General features: G+C 45.5%; 1 protein-coding gene and 1 non-coding gene across 2 annotated transcripts in view; one reads left to right on the plus strand and one right to left on the minus strand.

The window, feature by feature from the left end:
* LOC135911573 (synaptogenesis protein syg-2-like) overlaps positions 1-9,355 on the minus strand; it is a 180,713-nt gene extending 171,358 nt beyond the window's left edge. The window contains exons 1-3 of the mRNA XM_070530683.1: positions 9,324-9,355; positions 8,576-8,653; positions 6,537-6,586 (exon numbers count right to left, since the gene is read on the minus strand). Coding sequence (XP_070386784.1) covers positions 6,537-6,586; positions 8,576-8,653; positions 9,324-9,355 — 160 coding nt within the window. The remainder of the gene's footprint in view (positions 1-6,536; positions 6,587-8,575; positions 8,654-9,323) is intronic.
* An 8,422-nt stretch (positions 9,356-17,777) lies between these two features.
* Positions 17,778-17,850, plus strand: TRNAS-CGA (transfer RNA serine (anticodon CGA)). The gene has a single exon. It is a non-coding gene; the product is annotated as a tRNA-Ser (tRNA).
* The last annotated feature ends 2,937 nt before the right edge of the window (positions 17,851-20,787 follow it).

The raw sequence follows: 20,787 nt of genomic DNA on the forward strand, positions 1-20,787 counted from the left end.
TCTTACCAGCGAAGCAGTTTTCCTTTATCCTCGTACTAGCAGTTCGAAATTCTGGTCACGTTGAAGATAATGTTGTCTCCACGTACCTACACAGTGCCGTGTAGATAAAAAGCATAACAGTAAGATTTATCTCGTCCGTAAATGGGGAACTCTTTCAGAAACACTGCATCACCGGAGACGTTTACTTCAGCAACGACGTTATTGGTGCCATCTTGACTCACAGAGAGGACACAGAGCTATTTTATACTTTTAGTTTATCCTCTAACTTCTTACTGTTGCGTTATTGAAAACTTTTTTTTATTACTAAATGTGTGTGTAGCGGAGCATGACATGAAGCGATGACCCGCTCCTGCTCTTTTAAGCAAACACTACATAAAGAATATGAGCCGGCTAAAACAAACAAGACAAACAGTGCGTAGCAAATAAAGATAAAGCCGGCTCAAATAAACGCACAAGCAAACAAGACAGAATAATGGAGTGCCGAGGCACCTGCGTCCTGTAGTAGCCATCACCCCAGCCGACTTCCAGTTTACACTTGCCACTTGGTATAACCGGAAGCTTCCTCCTCGATTCCCCACCGGCCGTCGTGTACAGTGTGCCACCTTTGATTGCAGTGCCGCTTTATTTAAACAAATTAGTGCGGGACAGGCAGCCGTAAATCGAGCCATTGCTCTTATGCCCATCTTTTATAGTGAAATTTCGCAACGTTTCTTTCCATAACCACATTTTACGTGGGAGCAGTTCTGTCCTCGAAGTGTCCGTCAATTAACGAAAAAAAAAAAGGAAGGCAGGACGCTAGCGAACAGGCGCACCATTTCTGTATGAACTGGGGTTAAACTATTCCACTTCCAGCTTTGTACGTGACAGCAGCCTACGGCCATAGCGTTCCTGCTATTTCTGGATCACACGTCAACCATGCGTTGATGCTGTACATTAGATGTATCTGGAGTTTGCAAGCACCCAACTACCTCAAAGAGCAGCACTTCATAAAGATATGTTCGTGGGCTAGTTGGTTTGATGTGATCACGTATCTTGGTATAGGGCGTGTAAAAACAATAAACGAAGACGAGGGATGAAGACGAGATTCTTGATCGAAAGTCTGGACGCGCTGTACAAGATACGTAGTCGAATCTGAAAGCGACTGCACGGTTACATACAGCCTGAAACCAGAGCTCGCAAAACGAATTTGACCATCACGAGAAAAAATCGATTATGTTCTCTTTTACGGTAAAGTCATGCGCTGGATGAAATCGATAGTTAGACAAGGCATCACGTGGTTGTGAAGTAGATTCCTATTGCAAGGAAAGAAAACAAAACGCTGACCACAATGGCTTAGTTTATTCCTCAATTTTAAGAGTCCCATTTCTTTTCATCTTGTTTACTTTCCGAGAAAAAAGAAAAACAAAGGAGCACATGCGGCATAGTATGCCATGTCGCATCCATGGACATGAAGCCAATAATAGGAAGCGCGCATGCGGTGAGTATCCGCTCGGCTGACCAATTGTATTTTCGCTAAAGCTTTGTGTCACGTTTTGTTACAAATTTTACGATAATATCTTTCTGTGCCATGCGAAGAGTAGCCGGTACCACCTGAAAGCACCAAACTTCCCAGTACGTCACGTCGCCCCCCCCCCCCCCCAAAAAAAAAGTTAAGGAAGGAAGCTCGCGATTTGGGTAAAATTGAAGTTTGGCAGACATCGTACATTTCGCACCTGAGGAAACTAGAAACCTTCGAGTACTAATGCGTGAGCGGCAGTATTTCGCACGTTAATTCTACGAACTCGGGATCGTTCGTTTTACTATAATTTAGTTACAGGCATTCACTCTTTTTGGGCTCTTCTTACACTGCATGTTGCATTTTCTTCAAATGAAGCTCCACGTACTTCCACGTGGTGTCTAGCTGGACACTGTATAAGAAATTTTAAGATTTTCTCTGCGAAAAAGGAACTGCCCTCATCGTCTCTACACATGTACTTACGCACCTTATAGGCTACCTCGAGCAATAGCTGAAAAAAAAAAAGTATGTTTTGCCAGAAGGACCAATCACCGACTGCGACTGCGAGGCTCAGTGTTGCGCTTCGACTTTACCGACGGTGTTCTAACTATACTCGGGTCCGACTAACGCGGATGAGAGATACGCGAGTGCGCCTAAATTTCTGCCAAGCATAAAACCTTTAACACGCCATGTAGAACCCGCAATGGCATCGAGCAGGCACCTCCATGCTGTGAACTAGGGTGGTTGCTTCGGCTAGTTGGTAATTCATGATCAAAAATAACGTACAGCGCGAAAAAAACACAGCGCTGTGTATGTCGTCTATCGCTGTCCTTGTCCTTCGCGCTGTACGTTATTTTCGACCTCTATGCTGCCCGTAAAGAGCCGCATCAGTGTAATTGCACCCCTTTCAGGTTTGTGCACTGATAGTGTTTGCAGCTTCAGTATTTTATAGTCTGGGAGGATGTAAGGTAGACTTCAAGCGCTGTGAATGTTAAGTTTCATGGCATGTGTTTGTGGGCTGCCATTCTCGAAATTATCAAGAATAATCCAGTCAAGCACACAAGACCTTGTTCGAGCAACTTTAGCGACTGAGTAGTACAGCATCTACCTTGCGTATACGGCATGCGTGTAGGGAATGCGTACACATAGAGACAACAACGACGGCGAAATTTCACTTGGAGGGTCCCTATAATTGATATTACAATAAAGATAACTGGAAAACAAAAATAAACAAGCTTTGGTATCACCTGTTAATGTATAACGTGGCTCATTTAGCTCGTGAACTAGTTACAGTACCTTGTGTGTCATGTTGCACACTTGCTGACATCCGCGATCGTTCGCCCATCATTCCGGATTTGTGTATCTTTTTCTGAGGAAGGAGGGGAGGGGGGTGCATGTTAGCTGCACGTGTCTGAGCAGAGAGGCTCATTCGGCACAAAAAAGCCCACGTGCTAATGAGGTCTTCTTGGAAGCAAACTGCCTTGCATGCACGCCATCGGGTGTTCCCGAGCTGACTTTATTCAGTCCGTCGGTCTCGACGTGCAGGCTTTGACTAATGGTTGCCGCACTTTGGCTGCGAGGTTGGATGCGCCCATTAGTCTTCCGAATCTCAACGCAATTCGCGATGAAGCACGATTCTAATGCACCGCTAATGGACAGCTAGCGTCCAGCCCTCAAGTATACCAACCCCCCTTGATCAGCGCATTGTGACTGGAGGGATGCAGCAGTGTATTCTCATTCGAGGCTCTAAACATGGCGCTGATTTTTGGTGGGATTGAGAAACAGCTAAGTGTCTCTCTAGCTCTTAACAACTTAAAGCTTCGGTTCTATCGGACAGTGTCCACTTCTTGAATAACACACAGAGCTCGTGAATCATCCCTTTCAGGCTTCGAGAGCGGTAGTTTGCTAAGTATGTTAATATTAACTGAAATGTACGTTCACATCAACCAGGCATCAGCTATATCAGGCTGCTACTGCTTTGATGTGCGTCTCCATTAACCGCTGTGAATCGGCTTACTGCAATTCTTTTCCAATTACATCCTGAATACGTAACTATGCAATCATGCACTCATGCGCGTTCCTAGTCGTTTCTGGGGTAACTTCAGTGACTTCACAAGCTTCTAGAAAAGAATGCGAAAACTTTGCTTAGGTTTTATTGAAATCATAGCTATGTATACACTCACGACGTTTTCACAGGCTGCACAGAGAATGCCACGCCTAGTTTCCAATTAAAATCGGACTCCCTCTTTCTACTTTTTCTGTTATGGAGACTGAGATCATCGTTCTCGCATTTTAGGCTGGAAAGGTAAGCTCGCTCGCACATTGATTTCTCGTTTCACAGGTAGCGGCGTAGTCTATTCTCATGCTTCAGGTGTTCGCGGAGGGAGCATCTGCGCCGTACACAAACAGCCAGAAAGAAATGATAGAAGTAACAACAGCACAATCTGCAATGGTTTCCTGCATACTCTTCTCGTCTCCTTTTCAGGTTTCTTCACCTCCTACCGACGGCATCGCTTTTTTTTTAGCTCACTTTAAAGCAGGAGCTGTTCTCGGCTTCTCTACAGCAGCAGCTCCCATGAGCGCGCTTCGTTCTGTTCCGCTTTTCAGAGCGCCTTGCGCTCACGCGTTCGGTTATTTTGAGCCATACTGTTTTCCGACATACACCAATACGCACTCGGATTTCTCCACGTATGGTCATTTTTCGTTCTTCATCCGAGTTCGTCGCGCACTCAGAAGGATAAAAACAAAAAAAGACAGTCGAACCGAATTGTTTCTCGAAAAAGGAGATGTCGTCAGCGCTGCGAGCTCACGATACAGCAACGACTAGACGACTCGAGACACTAGCATGAGGACACAGAAGGTAGGGGAGCCGGAAGACGCGAGCTCCTGGTGCAAGCAGTGTACCCGTAAGAGCAGCAGCAGTTGCAGGAGTAGCGGCCGCTTTGTATATTCTCTTCGGGCTCGACTGCGCTCGCAACGACACCAGCACCAGCGGCCACGTGCGTCGGACACGAAAAGGGCGGCTTGGTTCATCGCGGCAAAGACGGCGAGGACAAATTCGCGTGACTCTCTTCTTGCGTGGAGAGCTTCAGTTTTACCTAGCCTGTGAGGCAGTTAACTCTGCTTCTTGAAAGTCTGGGCATTCTCTTCTAACGTCGTTCTTTCCGCACTTTTCCTCGCTGTCTCTAGCGGAAAGGCTGCGCTGAATCTCGACGATTATTCGATTTTTGTCTTTGGCTTTCTGGTTCTCCGTATTGTTTCAACGAAGCCAACCGACATTTTGGTTTCTTCATAACAATCAAAATAAAGTTTCGGTTGTCTTATTCCACTTATTCTTTCTTTCTCGATCGATACAAATTGCTAGACATTTCATTGACACCAAACTAGATATCGCCTGCAGCCTTCAGGACACGCAAAAACCGTGAGAATTAACATTCCATGTTATGATTTGCCAACGCCTTTTCTTCGTCGTCAAAGATTAAGACAGGCACGCAAACAAAGCGGAACATAGCACAACATCAGCTACACAAAAAGACATTTAATTAGAATGACGTTGTGATTACATAGTCGTGATTTTATGTTATCCTTTTCTCTTCGCCTATCCTTTATAACTGATTCATGTAGCGTACTTCATGGAACGACCGAGATTATATGGACATTTCCACAAGAACTCAGCACATTTTGGGTTTAGTTACAGTGCTGCTTTACAAACCACTGTCTGGCCTACGGCACGTTCTAAACGTTTTACTACCGCCCTACATCGTTTTCCGATGTTTTCCGAGCACGCATTCTATATCAAGTATACTGCAAGCATTGTTCCAGTTACTTGCCTACTGGATTATTTCTTTTCTCTTTGCTATTAGTTTATTTGTAGCTCTTCTTTCTCGGTTCCTGCCCCTGTCTTTCTCAGCAAGCAAGTCCTTTGTACAGGATACGTGATTCCACCATGCTCGAAAACTGGCCACGGAATGTGCTCATCCTTATACGATTCTTTAAGGAAGATAAACGCCTTTCATCTCGCATAGAAATTTTTGTTACCCAAACAGGATGGAGACAGAGACCTCATGCATTAGTGGGGTTGCTTTGCGGGTGTCTTTTTTTTTCCGACGGTCCTGTATTAGTTCCAACAATCTTATTTTTTTTTTCAGACGCTAATTCATTTGCTTGCTTCCTCGCCTTTCTTTCCTTCAGTTTACTTTCCTAATTTTCTTTGGTCAGTGTTGATGTTGTCACAGAAAAATGCAATGCGCGCATTCCTGAGAAGGTTCTCGAGAAAAAACTAAATTCAAATGAGTCACACTGCCGGCCAGCTATCTTACGCCAAACAAAAGCTCTCCATATCACAGCATACTGTACAGTACGATGGGACATTTTGTTTTCTTTCTTTAATTTAAAACATTTCAACAATGTTGAGAAATTACATAAGTTCTTCAAAATTATTATTCTTCTATGGACGTAAATACCTTAGAGAACACATTTATAGGTTTCAGGAAACATTCGATAGTGTACGTCAACGAAGAAAAAAAAAAAAGAAACAGCGCAGTGACAATTGCGAAAAACACCACAGCGTCCCCGTTTTATTTACATGTTCCCAAAATCTCAGCAAAAACGTTCAAACAGCTCGATGGATGTAGCATTCTACTTCTGTGCACAATGTCGCACGTTCAACACCCTGCCTTAGTGACCCCCTTAATTCCGATGGAGGCAGAATGCAAAAACGTCCATGCACAGGTGCCTTGAGTGCACACTAAAGCCCAAGTAGTCAAAGCTAATTCCGAGTGCCCTAGTAAAGCGCTTACCACTTATCCCGTGTGTTGCTTTGTGATGTCAAATCTACCAAAAAATTTTACCGTAGAACTGTATAAGCGTTTCACTGTGTTTAGACAGACATAGCTAGGGAATCAAATGTTATCCATGTTTAATACCGCACCTCTGTATATACGAAAACAGAGTGTTTAGCACCACCGTTAACTCTGTTATTTGCGCACCCTCGTTATCTGAAGTGCCAACAGCTCCTCGATAATTGACGAAATCCACCTACCTTCCAAATTTATTGCACCGGTTGGTTGAGGCGTCGTCAATCTCTGACTCCTAAAGGAACACAGAAAAAAAGGGCTGACTCGCACAAATATCTCACCCCAGCACCTCCTGTGAAAAGCAGCAGCGTCTCACCTCCAACAAATCCCGAGAGCCCTTTCATTTTCTCCTACACGGTCCATTTGTTTCGTGCGATAGCGAGGTGCTTTCTCTGTCACCTTATTCCCTTTGTTGCTTCCTTTTACATACGATCCTGCATCACGAACGCTGAGACCGCTCCTGTCGCGCCTTCAGCCGACGCGCCAGACACCGCGAGCTTACGCGGTAACAGACAGCTGCGCGATAAGAGCGCACCAACTCAGCGCGCCGCACGGCGAGGAGCGCCACAGGACACGGCGGCCTCGTAACAACGATAAGAGAAACACCGGTGGCAAACGAATTCGATCGGATGGTTGCTAAACACGGCCTGCGGCCTTCCTCGCTGTCGACGTGGATAGCTGGGTGAGGAGAGAAATGGCCGAGCCGACGTCGGCCGCTGTCCGCTCTGCCTCCACAACTCCTGGCGAATGCACACCACCGGCGGTCTCCTCGTATTCCCATCTCGTTCGCTTCATTTGCACGAGGCGCCCTCCTCGGCCGATTGCCTTAGCCTAGCCACCGCGCAGTGGCGGCGCAAACAGGCGAAGCAACCGCAACACAACACCCCGAGATCGGAAAGCCGTTGGAGATCCTCCTTCTCGTCCCCGTTGCCTTTGGACTCCAGCGTATTGTATTGTGCTCTGTGTCTGAATAGAGAGGTGACCTCCTGCGGTCGTACCGACTGCAATGATGCCTTGTTCCCTCTCTTTTTTTCTTTCTACCAGCGTTCATTCATTTTTGTGTGTGCTGAGGCTCAGACGTCTCTGGAATGCTGGTTCCTTCTGCTTTTCTTCATGCTTGGCTTGATTCAGCAGCACCCCCGGTATTGTCGCTATTGCAATGCTCGCGCCCATCGTGAAAAATCATATTTCATTCTAATTGTGTGGAATGGATTTAAGAACTTTATGTGGCGTAAGAGTGTTTTTTTTTTTTTTAGGGAGGTGGAGTGTTGTAGGTGGGAAGGAGGGCCGAGAGAGCCTTCCTTTTGGTGACATTCCAATGCACGTACTAGTGTGGCAATTCAACATTATTACAGAAGCTATCTTTAAATAACTTGGTACAGCTTTAGAAAACTAAACTAGATGGTGAAAAGAAATGAGAAAACACGAATTGAATGTAGACGTCGTAAAGAAAGACTACATTTAAACGACTAATAAAGAAATATATTCTTGAATTAGACTAACGTACGTACACTGGCTTATCAACTCCACCTGTTTTAATTTAGTAAACAAGCCATCGCACTAACTGATGAACTGCTCATGATATGTATGATGCAAGGCAACGCAGTCCAAAACAAATTAATCTAAACATGATAATTGAACGAGAAAAGAACACAACAAATATTTAAAAAACAAATTTGTATACGATCATGAAACTCATACTGGTAAATAGCTTTGGACGTCTCCCAAGTTTACTACATCCAAGGCATAGTGAAGTCAGCTGTAGTAAAAGCGCAAACCTACAGTATACAAGGATGAGAGCAAAGAGGAGAAATCCTTATGATGGCAAACTTAGCGCACTTTTCCTCAGGCATGGCGCATTCCACATATAAAAAGGTACGGTACCACAGCGCTGCTCTCTCGGAAAAGGCAGGACATGATAAAACCAAACCGATATCTGAGCTTAGGGGTAATTACGTTTGAATTACACGGTCCCTCGTTGTTGTTGTTGTTGTTGTTTCTTCTGGGACGCAAAAGCAACCACATAGAGCATCTTGCAAACACATGTATGCATCATAAGCAAGTTTGAAAGCAGTAAATTTTCACTTGTTGCTTGATGACAGCCGCTACTGGTTATACATCCCACTTTTTCGCTTGAAATGTCGCTCGGTATCAATAAAAGAACGTGTTCGCGGTCCCTTCCAGTGCCCTTGCTTACTTTTCTCCCATTTTATCTCTTTCTTACCTGACAATGGCTTGTAAGACGAACTTGCGTAAAGGATTCGCTGCATGCAAGGGTAGCCACTGCTGATTCACCTGTGCACTGAGATTCAACGAAGCATTGAAGCGTTTTGCCAGCAAATGAACCTTCGTATCACGCCGTTCTGTGTGAGCACAGATGGCAGGTAAACATTATTCCTTTTTATTGCTTCTTACTTATGAACAAAATTTGTTGATCACCGAAATCTCGCATTAAATATGTAATGTACCTTAATATAACGCCCACAAGTGGTTGTTTGTAGGAGGGTCAGCGTCCATTCGTTTTCGTTTTTACTCATTGTTTTGCAAATTTCGTGGTGGCGCAAAACACTCTATGTCCACTGAATAAAATGATTTGCGCTATATCAGTATGCATGCAGCGCTGCCTACCTATGTGCTTCGGAGCAGCGCTATGCTGCTGAGAGAATAAGGCGATTCCATCTGCAGCATGTTTGCTATTAGGTTTGCCAACCGCCCGAATTCAGCAGAACAGTCGCGACTGTAGGCTAAAGGTTCTTATCCTGAGTATCGCTTTTGTTTCTATTGATAACTATAAATAGGCGAAATATCCCATTTATATTGCCTGATGGCTCATTTGCACAGTCTTCTCTTTAGTTTTTTGTTGCATTTTCATAAGTACTATGGCGGTTTTGGTTTGGACGTGATTCAAGATCTGTTGTATGCCCTAACCCTTCACAATATGTGTATTGGTAGCCGTGTTATCATGCACCTACATTGCACTTTCCTTCTTCTTTAACTGCGACATGATAGGACCATAAAAATATGTTCTACTTCGTTGCACGCTCTTGGCACTGACCGGGTCGGTCGTCGCCAGCCACCGCCTTCCCTTTCTTCCTCGACTTCGCACTGTTCCGACTTTATGTATTGGAGATTTGGCAACCCTATTTGCCTCGGGGATATGTGATCGCCTCTGAAGCAAAAAGAAAGAAAAAATAGAAAAGAAATGCCAAAATAAACCCGAACAAAGGTTTCTTGACTGGTTAGCATAGTGCGTGGTGAATAACCATAGGACTTGAATCCTGCATCGTTGTGAAAAGTGAAAATTTGTATGTTGTGGTGGTACCGGATGCCATCGTTGTGTATCCGTTTGCTCAGTCCTTACTTGATTTAAGAAGACTCTAAAAGCACTCTGGTTTGGACACTCTATTCGCACAATGATAGATAGCTTTGTACCCCCATCGCTACTTTCAATTTCAACCTAAAGCCTCATTCCACGCTGACCACAACTCTCAAATTATACTGCCCGCGCCCTGATAGAAGAAACCTCGGAAAGGAACCGCGAAACCCTTAACCCCAAACACGGTGTTCATGTGGCTTTGGGTGCTAGGTCTAATTTCTTCTGCCTCAAACCTGCCGGTCCTTCGTCCCCCACACCCGCGACGGCTTCACGACACCGGCGCTTCCAAGAAAGCCCTGGCTGCTTCTCACTCACTGCAGCAGGAAGGGGCACTGCGTCGTTCGTCCCGGTTCACCCTCAAACGCAATTTCTGTCGAGCTCCTCCTCCTGCCGTTCCATAGTTTGCTTTATCCCGCTGATGTTCGCGTCCGGCCGCGTTCCTTCGACATAGTGCTTGCAGTACACACTCCTTCCTTTCCGATTTCTTCCCCCGTCCTGGAATTTCCATCCTTCGTCTTCGTCGATCTCCATGAAATGAAGGGAGGTGGACGCCACAAATACTTTCCGGTGGTCCGGTCGAAAGGCACTCTGCATTGCAAAGCAGCGACGAGGGCCTTTTCTCGCGACCGCAGCCGACGTTCCCGCGGTGCTACGATGGATGGGTCCTGAACGCCTGTCTCGTCTCGTGCGGTGGGCCCCACACTTCTTTCCTGCTAGCATTGCTTGGCCGTTGTTATTTCCTTTTCTTATTTTACCCTTATCTCTACTCTCCGTATTACGTGGAGCTGTTTTTGCCCCGCGTAATTGTGTTTTCATATGTGACACTTTGGAGGGGGGGAACGCCCTGATTGGCTCCGCAGCAAGAACGAAGAGGATAGAATGCCTTCGCGCGAACCAAACGAAGCCTAAAAAAGCATAACATCTCTCCCTCCACCTCCCCCCCCCCCCCCCCTAAACAGTGGTCTCCTCTGCTCTCGTTTCTCTTCATCTTTAGAGCCTTCGATTTTATCATATTCTGCATTTCAATTTCATTCTCTCGCTTTCTATCTCACTGATATGCGCTTGCACAATCTTGTCTGAAAAATCTTGGTTAGCTACGTGGTACCATTCCCACCCCATTCTGTTCTCCGCGCCGAGGTGGTCATGCAGTTTCCGGAAACATTTTTCTTTTTACATTATTGCAGTTCTTTTTCGACAGTTTCCTTGTTTCGGAACTCAAGCAGTGGAAGTTTTTGCGGCAGTCACTTTTAGGGAACACGGTTTCTGTTGTTGTCCTTGGAGAGTAAATAATATATAAAAGTGAAAAAAGAAAGACAGAAAGTAGACATAGTAAGAATAGAGTTACAGCTTGCGAAACTTTCGGAAGAAAGTATGCGCCTAAATGACTATCGTCAGTGGCGGAGAAGTAGCGTTCAGATTAATCTTCCTTATTTGCAGCTACAATTAAAATGCGTAGAAAGAGACCGTTGTACACAATGCAAGTGTTCGTGCTTGTGCAATACTTACTGGCCCCATTTTCGTGACAGCGCATGACATTTTTCTGTTGGTCCCTTCTATCCTAAGCATTTAGAAATGGTTTTAAGCGTAAAAAACAAGACACGTGTCCTATTTTTTTTTTTGCGGCTAAAACAATTTCTAAAGCCATGTACCAACTAGCCCCGCAGCAGACGCTACTAAACTATCCTGAGCACTTCTGAGCCGTGAGATAATGATGCTCCGCCCGAAGGGTGGAGCATCTATTGCGATAGCAAACTAGTAGACAGCCATACGAAGTAAGGATAGTAGCTTGTCGTCCTTATAGGCTTGTAAACATTCCCTTACTAAAAAATTAACAAGCATGGTATCACGCTTGCACAGGCGAACATGAACGCACCTCACTAGATAAGTACAGACACGCTGTCGAAACGGTGGCGTCAGGAAGAGCGGCAGCAGCAGAGAGCGAATTGACCTTCGTGCTGCCTCTCGGCTTCAACGCGAACTATAAGCTGCGACAAACACAGCGCACACAACGCTATCATCCCTCGGCGCACACATCTGTACTCATCGCATATTTGTTTCGCAATACGGTCCACGCAGCAGCGCTCAGCCACCCCATACACAGTCACCGTCGGAGTGAACCCCACCTCCGGTACCTTGCGCGCGGTGAGAAACGGCATGGGTCCTCGCTACCTTCCTCCCTTACGCGCGCGAAATCAAGGCACGAGCCTCGGCTCACCTTCGAACGCACTCACTCGCACCTACAGCATACGGCGCACGGTCACGGTGTTATCGCACTTCGGCTTGATACGGAAGATCACGGCGATGCCGACAGCGAAACTGATCGCAAAAAAAAACACTTTGGGTGTAGTTGCTATGTGCTTGCCCTGTAGTTGCCGAGCTTTAAACGGTATATATATATATATATATATATATATATATATATATATATATATATATATATATATCCATAGACGTGTGTATCTCGGTTCACATCTTATGACGATGGCATGTATTTGTTGCTGTTGATTCAAAAGTTATGATCAAAGCATGTTGTTATTATGTTACATGCTAATGTGGTGCCGTCTACTCTTCAAGCTAAAATCAAGCTTGATGATCATAATCATCAAGCTAAAACACTTGATGATTTATGATCATCAAGTGTTTTAGCTGTTTCCCATGTCCTAACGCTACGCCTATTATTTTACGCGTAAGCATAGGCAGCCCGCCTATGAAATCGGCGAGAACAGGTTTGATGCCGCGAGGGAAGCAAGCGCCGGAGGAGGTAGGCACCTGGAGGTATAGAGGGGCTTCACCTGGAAGTAGAGAACAGAATCGCCGCGTTCGCGCCCTTACCGTTTGTGCATTGACGCCGCGGTGCTCGCTGTGCATCACAGAGTTTCCTACAAAAATTGTAGGAAACTCTATGCTATGCATATTGGTGGGGCCGCTTCTTTGCATGTGTAGCTCTTCAGCTTTCCTTCTGGCACACCGGGCATCGTACCGTGGATATCAATGGAGCGTCCGGGACCGCGCTCGTGCCCTTTCTGCTTGGGCTTCGACGCCGTGGTGCTCGCTGTGCATGTTCGCCGCATCCATATGCTTGCGCATAACCCGCGTTCATGAAGTGAAACGTCACTGTAACTTTTTTCACTCCCGTCGATGATTTCGCTGCGCGCAATTAATATGACAGCTGAAAGGCTGCATCTGATTCAAGTCCTACTTTTCACAGTTGCGGCACGTCTCATAAAACGGCATGTATGCATTGCCAGAAAGTAGGAAACAAAAAAACTTGTATTTCACCGTGAAGTGCCATCGTGAACGAAACCCAAAATATGTACTTATGAATGTCGAGACCAGAGACAAGAACGGAGAGAAACACCGTTTTAAAGCTCGGCAACTGCGCAGTATTTTTTTTCTTTTTATTGCGATAGCAATTGCATGGACACCCAGGCGCATTTCAGCCATCGATTTCGCTCTTGGCATCGCCGTGATCTTCCGTATGCAACCCAAGTGCGATAGTGCCATGACCGCGCGCCGTACGCTGTAGGTACGAGTGAAACCGTTCGAAGGTGAACCGAGGCTCGTGGCTTGATTTCGCGTGCGCAAGGGAGGGAGGCGGCGAGGAACCGTGCCGTTTCCCACCGCGCGCAAGGCACCGGCGGTGGGGTTCCCTCCGGCGGTAACTGTGTATGACGTGGCTGAGCGCTGCTGCAGAGACAGTATTTTGAAAGCGATCTGCGATTAGTCCATATGTGTGCGCCGAGGGCTGATAGCTTTGTGCGCGCCGTGTTGCCGCAGCTTAGTTAGCGTTGAAGCGAGAGGCAGCACGAAGGTCAATTCGCTCTCTGCTGCTGCCGCTCTTCCTCACGCCAGCGTTTCGACAGCGTGTCCGCGCTTATCTAGTGAGATGCGTTTACGTTTTCCTGTGCATGCGTGACACCAGGCTTGTTAATTTAGTAAGTAAGTGAATGTTTCCGAGATAATGCAGGCGATAAAACTGCTATCCTTACTTTGTATAACTGTCTACTAGTTTGCCGTCGCAATCGATACTGCACCTTTCGGGCGAAACTGAGACTTTCTTTTTTATCCTCACGTTCTTACATGAGCTCGTAGTTAATCTCCGTCGTCGTCTTATGACTCGCTGCCGCAAGCTACTACAATCCGAGGCCGTGCCACCTCGTAGTTTGACTAAAATCTACAGCCGTTTCGCGAACAAGCAAAGAGGAATGCCGAGATAACAAAAGATCTAGAATAAATAATAGCAAATGAAGAAACGAAATGCAGCTTAGACAAAACGTGCCAAGGGATGTCAGAAAAGCAAGGCGCGAGCTGAAGAGCGCGGCCTTCGCTCCCCAGTGCCTCGTCAATGTTTACCGTGCAAACTTATGTTCCGTCAACAGAGCATACAAGGTGAGGAAGGCTTTAAAGTAAGGATGAAAGATTCTGATCCGAAAACAAAAACAAATATGCGAGTCGCTGATAAAAAAAGCATTTCTTGTGACTGCATGTATGCACGCTTTCATCTTTGCACAGTAGCAAAGCTACACAAGTCGCAGTACTAAGTATACAAAAGAACAACGTGCCTCGAAGCTTCCAGGGCATTTATATAGAAAGTAACCACGGCAGAGTGTTATTTTCTTGGGAAGGCGTTTCTGAGCAGCATGGAGAGCTTAGCGTGCGTGTTGTCCTATGTGCACAGCTTGCGGGACGACCGAGGGCTTGTGAGAGTAGGAGAGTTTGCCGATAACGTCAGAAGGGGCTGAAACCTATCACAGACGTTTTTAGCAGGGTCTTCAGCGGCGTCTTCGGAAACCAGCTATGAAAACCACGAAGCGCCTTCCGGAAGTTATTAGGTATGGTGACCAGACGTTTCAGGCACTTCGTATTTTTAGCTCTTGAACATATTGCGTTACCACGTTGAAGTTCATACGATGGTATTTCCCGTGGATAAGTGTATTCAACGCCTATTACGATTCCACGTTACAAGAATGAGTGAAAACCTTGCCGTATGGTTGAGTTTACTGATGAAACAAATATGTATTATTTCTACCAAACACAACTGGTGTTTATTCGCATTTCCACTGCACTGGCGTTGTTATTCTATCCTAAGGATAGGCGTGCGAGCAGCGTAAGAAGTGAAAATAAAACACCTATAGAGTGCACTGGTATTGAGGAACTCAAATCAACAATGTGCATACAAAATTTTGCAAAACAACGCGGTGGTTTGCGAGGAGGTGGTGTCGAAGAAAAAATGTAGGCGTCGCTTTGAATTCGAGTAAGCTTCTGTGCAAAACTTGTAGTCAAACTAAATTCTAACAAGGGTAAGCTTTTAAACCTCGTTACAGCTTAGATGTTCAAGCACATGAGTCATGCTAGTCGATATGTAGATAGCACTATTATTTAGTGCTTCCTAGGACTTTCAAAATCTCATTTGGTGTTACTTAAGCTGCAATTTGTTTGATATAATGAAGCTCATAAGACCAAAGTGTGGAGATATTGTATAGCGTTGCTGCCAAATTTTTAATGTATTTTCGTGAATTTATGCTAACATGAACAGACACTTCTACGTTTGAAGCACTTCTGACTGTACATTCCTCAACCAAGCGCTGGTAAAGCGCCATTGTTTATTTATTCTAAAGATATTTTTCAACGATCATCCTTCAAGAAGTTTTTGTGTGTTAAAAATAAATAACCATCCCTTATTCTTAGATAAGATGCTTTCGTTTGTAATCGCTACCGCTCTATATTTTCGTTTCTCTCATTAGTAACAACAGCCGGAACAATATACTCTACATATGCTCCACCACACCCGAAATAGAAAAAAAGTATAGTAAATGCTTTTCTGAATACACCTTCTCTTTTCATGCAGCACCCGAGTCAGATCAGCCATAGAAAAAAAAGCATGACATGACAAGAACTTTATTTGAGTCCTGAGGGACTGAGATCGATCTTGGGGAGCCAAAACCGAAGGATCCCGAAGATCAAGTCGGTGGCTCCGCCCACGATGGCACAGGGAGATCAAGTCCCACCGCAATGTCATGGGCCCTCTGGATAGCCTGGAGTTTAATGTGGAGATTGCTGCCCTTGAGAGATTGCTGCCATTGTTCTTTCGTGATGGTTGGGGGGGGGGGGGGGGCGTTAAGTGCTGGGCACAGCCAGAGCATGTGGTCAAAAGAGCATGAGTCATGACCACATTTGGGGCACGATTGTGAGTGTTCATGATCTATCTTGTTAAGGGACCGAGGAGTGGGATATGAACGGGTTTGCAGGAGTCTGACTGTTGTAGCTTGAGGTTTGTTCACTTTAGGGTGAGGGGGTGGAAATGTCCTTCTGCCCAGTCGATAATGGGAAACAATGTCGTGGAAAGTACATAATGGATCTTTGTGGATGTTTACCTCGTTCCAAGCATGGCTACTCGCGACAGCGCGGGTCGTGAAATCGCGCACTCTCCGGTGGGCCTGCTCGTTAGGATTACATCCAAGCGGGTTAATTGAGATATCTAGATGGGCTGCGAACCACGAGATTCGGCATCCTACGTCGCTGCTCTCCCTAGTCCTTTGAACTGCTTTAATCACAATACTGTTCCCTTCTTCAGATATGAGGGCGGATGAAAAGGATCTAACCGCCGTGCGCGAGTCCGAGAAGACGATAGCAGGAACTTTTGAGCTGTGAAAAGCCAGAGCGATCGCCGCTACCTCCACCACATGCTAAACATTCCACAATTATTTTACTTTCATCAGCAAGAAATTGCCACTTGGCTATACTTAGTCATGGCTTTGCGTTCTAGCACGCACACTCTCGTTAGCTGAGGGGAACATCGCACATACAAGGCGCACCAGACTGCTCGGACTCCACCCTTCGCAGCAACTCAGACATCCGGCCGGACTGCACCGACGCGAAGCGTGTCTTCTGTGTCACTTGTGGTTGGTAGTTGCCTTCACGAAAGCTTATTCAGCACTATTTGAACGGCGCACAGTCCTGCATACGATCTCTGCGGCTGCGAGGAGAACATTGACTACCTATTGTGCAACTGTCCTCAGTTTGAAGCACGAAAACAATTCAAGTCCAACGTATTCAGGAAACTACATGATGGTCTTCTGAGTGAACAGACAATACTAGAACACCGTCTCCACTGATCATCGGCTCAGAAGTCACTAAAGACACTTTTGTGCTTTCTGATAACGTCTGACTTGTGCGAGCACCTTCGACCTCTCAAGTGCTGTTCGTCTACATCTCTCCACCCCCTCTCTCTCTTTCGTTCCTTTCTTTCTATTCCCCATCTCCTTTCGGCCAGCGCAGGGTAACCAACCGGACTCTTCACTGGTGAACATCTATGACTTCCTTTTATCTCTCTCTCTCTCTCTCTCTCTCTCTCTCTAGTGACCACTGTACAATGTGCACTCCCGAGCTATTTGTGCCCCTTGCTTACTTACCCACAAAACCTGCCGGAAATGAAAACCAGAGCAACATTGGATTAGTTCACCGCCTTGAGATAGTAGGTGCAATTTGCATGCTCCGAAAATGGGTGCTGAACGTACATATCAAATTTAAGCTGCTGCTTAGAGCGCGATACATTGAAGCTTTTTCTGCACTTTATGTATTCCGAAAACTTTGGTAGAAAACTGCACATCAGGCGCGAATTCAGTTGCGAATTCAGTCATCATGACATGTTATTAGTCATGTTTTTTCATCCACTTTCATTTCCATTAATTTATTGTGTCTTTGTTTCATTTAATAAGCACAAGTAATTTCCCCTATGTTGTCCTTGGTGTCAGTGTTTGTTGGTTTCTAATGATATGACTAATAAAAATCGGGACCCTCAGTTAACCCCCTCTCTTCTCGTTCATTACATAACGAGGATCTCGAATCCGGCAACATTGATGCCTTCAGGTAGCATGTGTGGGTTTACTGACCAGTTGCCTTCACCCTAAAAGATCACTTTCTGGTGACGCCTGCGGCGAAATGGGCGTTCCACGTCCGCCGCCCAGGCCTGTGAGTGGTGGCGCTGGCTAACACTCCCAGGGTTCTACTAGTACACATAAATACCCAAGAAAGTGGATGGCGAAGCAGCGCTGCGGTAGCTCAATTGGTAGAGCATCGCATGCGAAATGCGAAGGTTGTGGGTTCGATTCCCACCTGCGGCAAGTTGTCTTTTCATCCACTTTATATTCCATTAATATATCATTTCTTTATTACATTTATAAGCTAAAGTAATTTCCCCTATGTTGTCCTTGGTGTCAGTGTATGTTGGCTTCTAATGATATATTGCTTCGACAGTAATATATAGCACTAAACCATAGACATTACACACAATCACGCACGAACATACACGTCCAACTGCCTGTGAAATATGCGGTAATAGTGGTGTGTGCCACGTCACAATTTAATCGTGCAGGATGGACAGACGGACTTTTCTTCTGGTTCTCCTGCATGTCTATTATTTGTCTCACAACCTTGCTCTCCAATAAAAGCCCGTGTAACCATGTCTCTAGGCTCCTAAGTCCCTAGTAACCATGTCCTCTTGCAGTCTTTGCCACCCAGCCGGTTATAGGATCCCTGTGTAAAGCCCTGTGTAAAGGAAGAATTTATTACCACCATCAGGACCATTAACTTCAACACTGTGGGGTCAGTGGTATTGCGGATGACTGGTAATAATGCGCGCCTATTCTGTCTGCCTCCACTGCGATTAAATCAAGCGCAGGAAAAGTGCCGAAAGCGGCCACTAGGCGGAGGTGTGCGACAGCTGTGCTTGTTCGATGAATGCTGAAATATACTAACTTCGTGTTTTTGTTTCCTAGAGAAATGGTGGAGCCCACTCTGGCATATCGGTCACGAATCAGGTGGTGAAAAAGTCGTTATATTTTTTTTAAAGATAAGTTAAGTCAAATGACGTAACTTGCAAAAAAGACCTAACTTCATTCTTTTTGTGCCATTACTCCGTAAAAGCAATTCGTACCTACTTGTCCCATGTAAAAAAAGGGGAAACAAATAAAAAGGTGTCCGAATGAAGCGAGATGCATATTCAAAAAGCTTACTTTATGTAAAGCTGTTCCCTCACTGTGCGTCATACGGACACTCCGCCTCACAGTGAGACAATTGATGTTGTTGTAGGCAAATAAAAATCACACTTATACAATAAAGGCTTTGTAAATGCGAAGAAAAGGCTGGGAGGCCTATAATGTAACGATTTCCTTCCAATCCTATTGCTTTTCATGCTTCGTCACTGGTCACAACATCGCTTCGCGCGCGTACTGAATGGGATCAGCCGGTCATAAACGGTGGATGACAAAAGTTGAAGAAGTTGCTACAAAATCGAGAGGTCATAATGAAGGCGTGAACTGGTGAAACGACAATGGGCAGGTAACGTCTAAACGCAGAAATCAATTATCAGGGAGCGCGTAATTGCAACACTGTGTGTCATTGTATCAGATAGCCATTTGCAAGGGCCCTACACACTTCGGCGTCATATTTAATGCTCCAAACATTGAGATTTCACTAGCAGATATTGCTACGTTCACTTAATGACTCGCGTTGCAAGAAAATGCAGAAGGAGGATACGTTAAATTTTTATGCATTCAAAACAACGAACGAAATTAGTTCGCAACGTTCAAGGAGAACACACAAGGACAAGATTATAGCAGAAAAATGCGCGAGATTGAGCTAGGCAGCTGAAAAGCTGGTTTTAGGTGACATAAAAGGAAAGAAGGAAATATCTCCTTCCCCTTCGGCCCTCATCACGGAGATCTCCAGGGGCAAGGACCTGAGCCAAACAGAGTAACGACGCTACCAACGTCGCCTTTGCGCTTTCTATGACACTTTTCGTCCATCTATCGCTGTCCACAGGGACTTACCGAACGTCGTCCCCTCATCCTCTCGATCCCGTCCATTCAAAAGCGAAATAGGCACTCTGCCCTGGAGCGGAAACTTCATCGAAAACTAGCTTCCATGGGGAATGAAAGATGGACAGATTGACAAAGAGGAAGGGAGGCACGTCTTTGATACTATCGACAGGGAAAAGCGGCTTTGAAGAGAAGACGAGAGGATAGACTCCATGCTTCGTCCTACATATCGGTATCAAAGCGAACTGGACCTCTTTCATTTTCACAGCGTTCGCTCACATTCAGGAACACTCGCTGCACCCTCCGCTATACCGGCATATCTCCTTTTTGATTATTTTTCGGCGCTCAGATGGTCGCGCGCTTCTTTTTTTACGCATGCAACAGCGACGCCTATTTAGGGCACTCCGTCTTCTAGATAGATGAACGGATAGACGAGTAGAGTCATAGAAGCATCGATGAAAGGTGGGACACCGATGCTTCCCTAAAAGCTACCCGTCCACCTCATTGTTGGGCAGAAGAGGAAAGCAAAGAAAAGAAAAAGAGGAAAGCCAGAAGTTTCGAACAACCCAGCGGAGTCAGGATACAAGCAAAGGTGCGAGGTGAGAGAGACAACAAAGGACATTGGAGGGCCTGTTTAAAAGGGAGATGGCATAAATATTCGGCAAGCATGGTTTTATCTCGCAAGGGCACAAAAACACAGACAGAAGGCCTGGCTCTCTAGACGCCCAAATGGCCGTTTCAGTCTTTTTTTTTTTTTTGGAAAACGAATCCTTTTTTTTTAATCTCATGCCTGCTTGGCTAAGCATAAAAGACAACGTGGTATGAACGGTCACTAGATGGGCTGTCTACCATGCTTGTAAATATTTTCCCTCGCCGCCCTGTAGCCATATTTCTCAGTATCCTGAATGTCCTTAATATTTAGCTTTCCAAGTAAAGTTGAGCTCTATACTGCTCTTTTTATCTCATAAATCTCTCTTTCTCTTCTCTTTCGATCCTAATATCTTGCACGTTCAAGCGGGCTCGAGGTATCTTTCTTTATAGCCGAAACTTTCTCTCCTTTTAGCCTATGAATGGCTACCATAGCAGACACCGAGCCACAATGTAAGCCGAAATCGAGCTTTTGTTTTTCTATGCTTTCGTTCTCTTGCCCTTCCCTGGCTTTATTTTCTTTCTCAGACAATTGTTGCTAGCTCTGTACAAAATACTGAAACTTGGCAGCAGCAGCGTTCTTTTTGCGTTTAG

The sequence above is a fragment of the Dermacentor albipictus genome, chromosome 1 (genome assembly GCF_038994185.2).
Source record: "Dermacentor albipictus isolate Rhodes 1998 colony chromosome 1, USDA_Dalb.pri_finalv2, whole genome shotgun sequence".
NCBI classification, from domain to species: Eukaryota; Metazoa; Arthropoda; class Arachnida; order Ixodida; family Ixodidae; genus Dermacentor; species Dermacentor albipictus.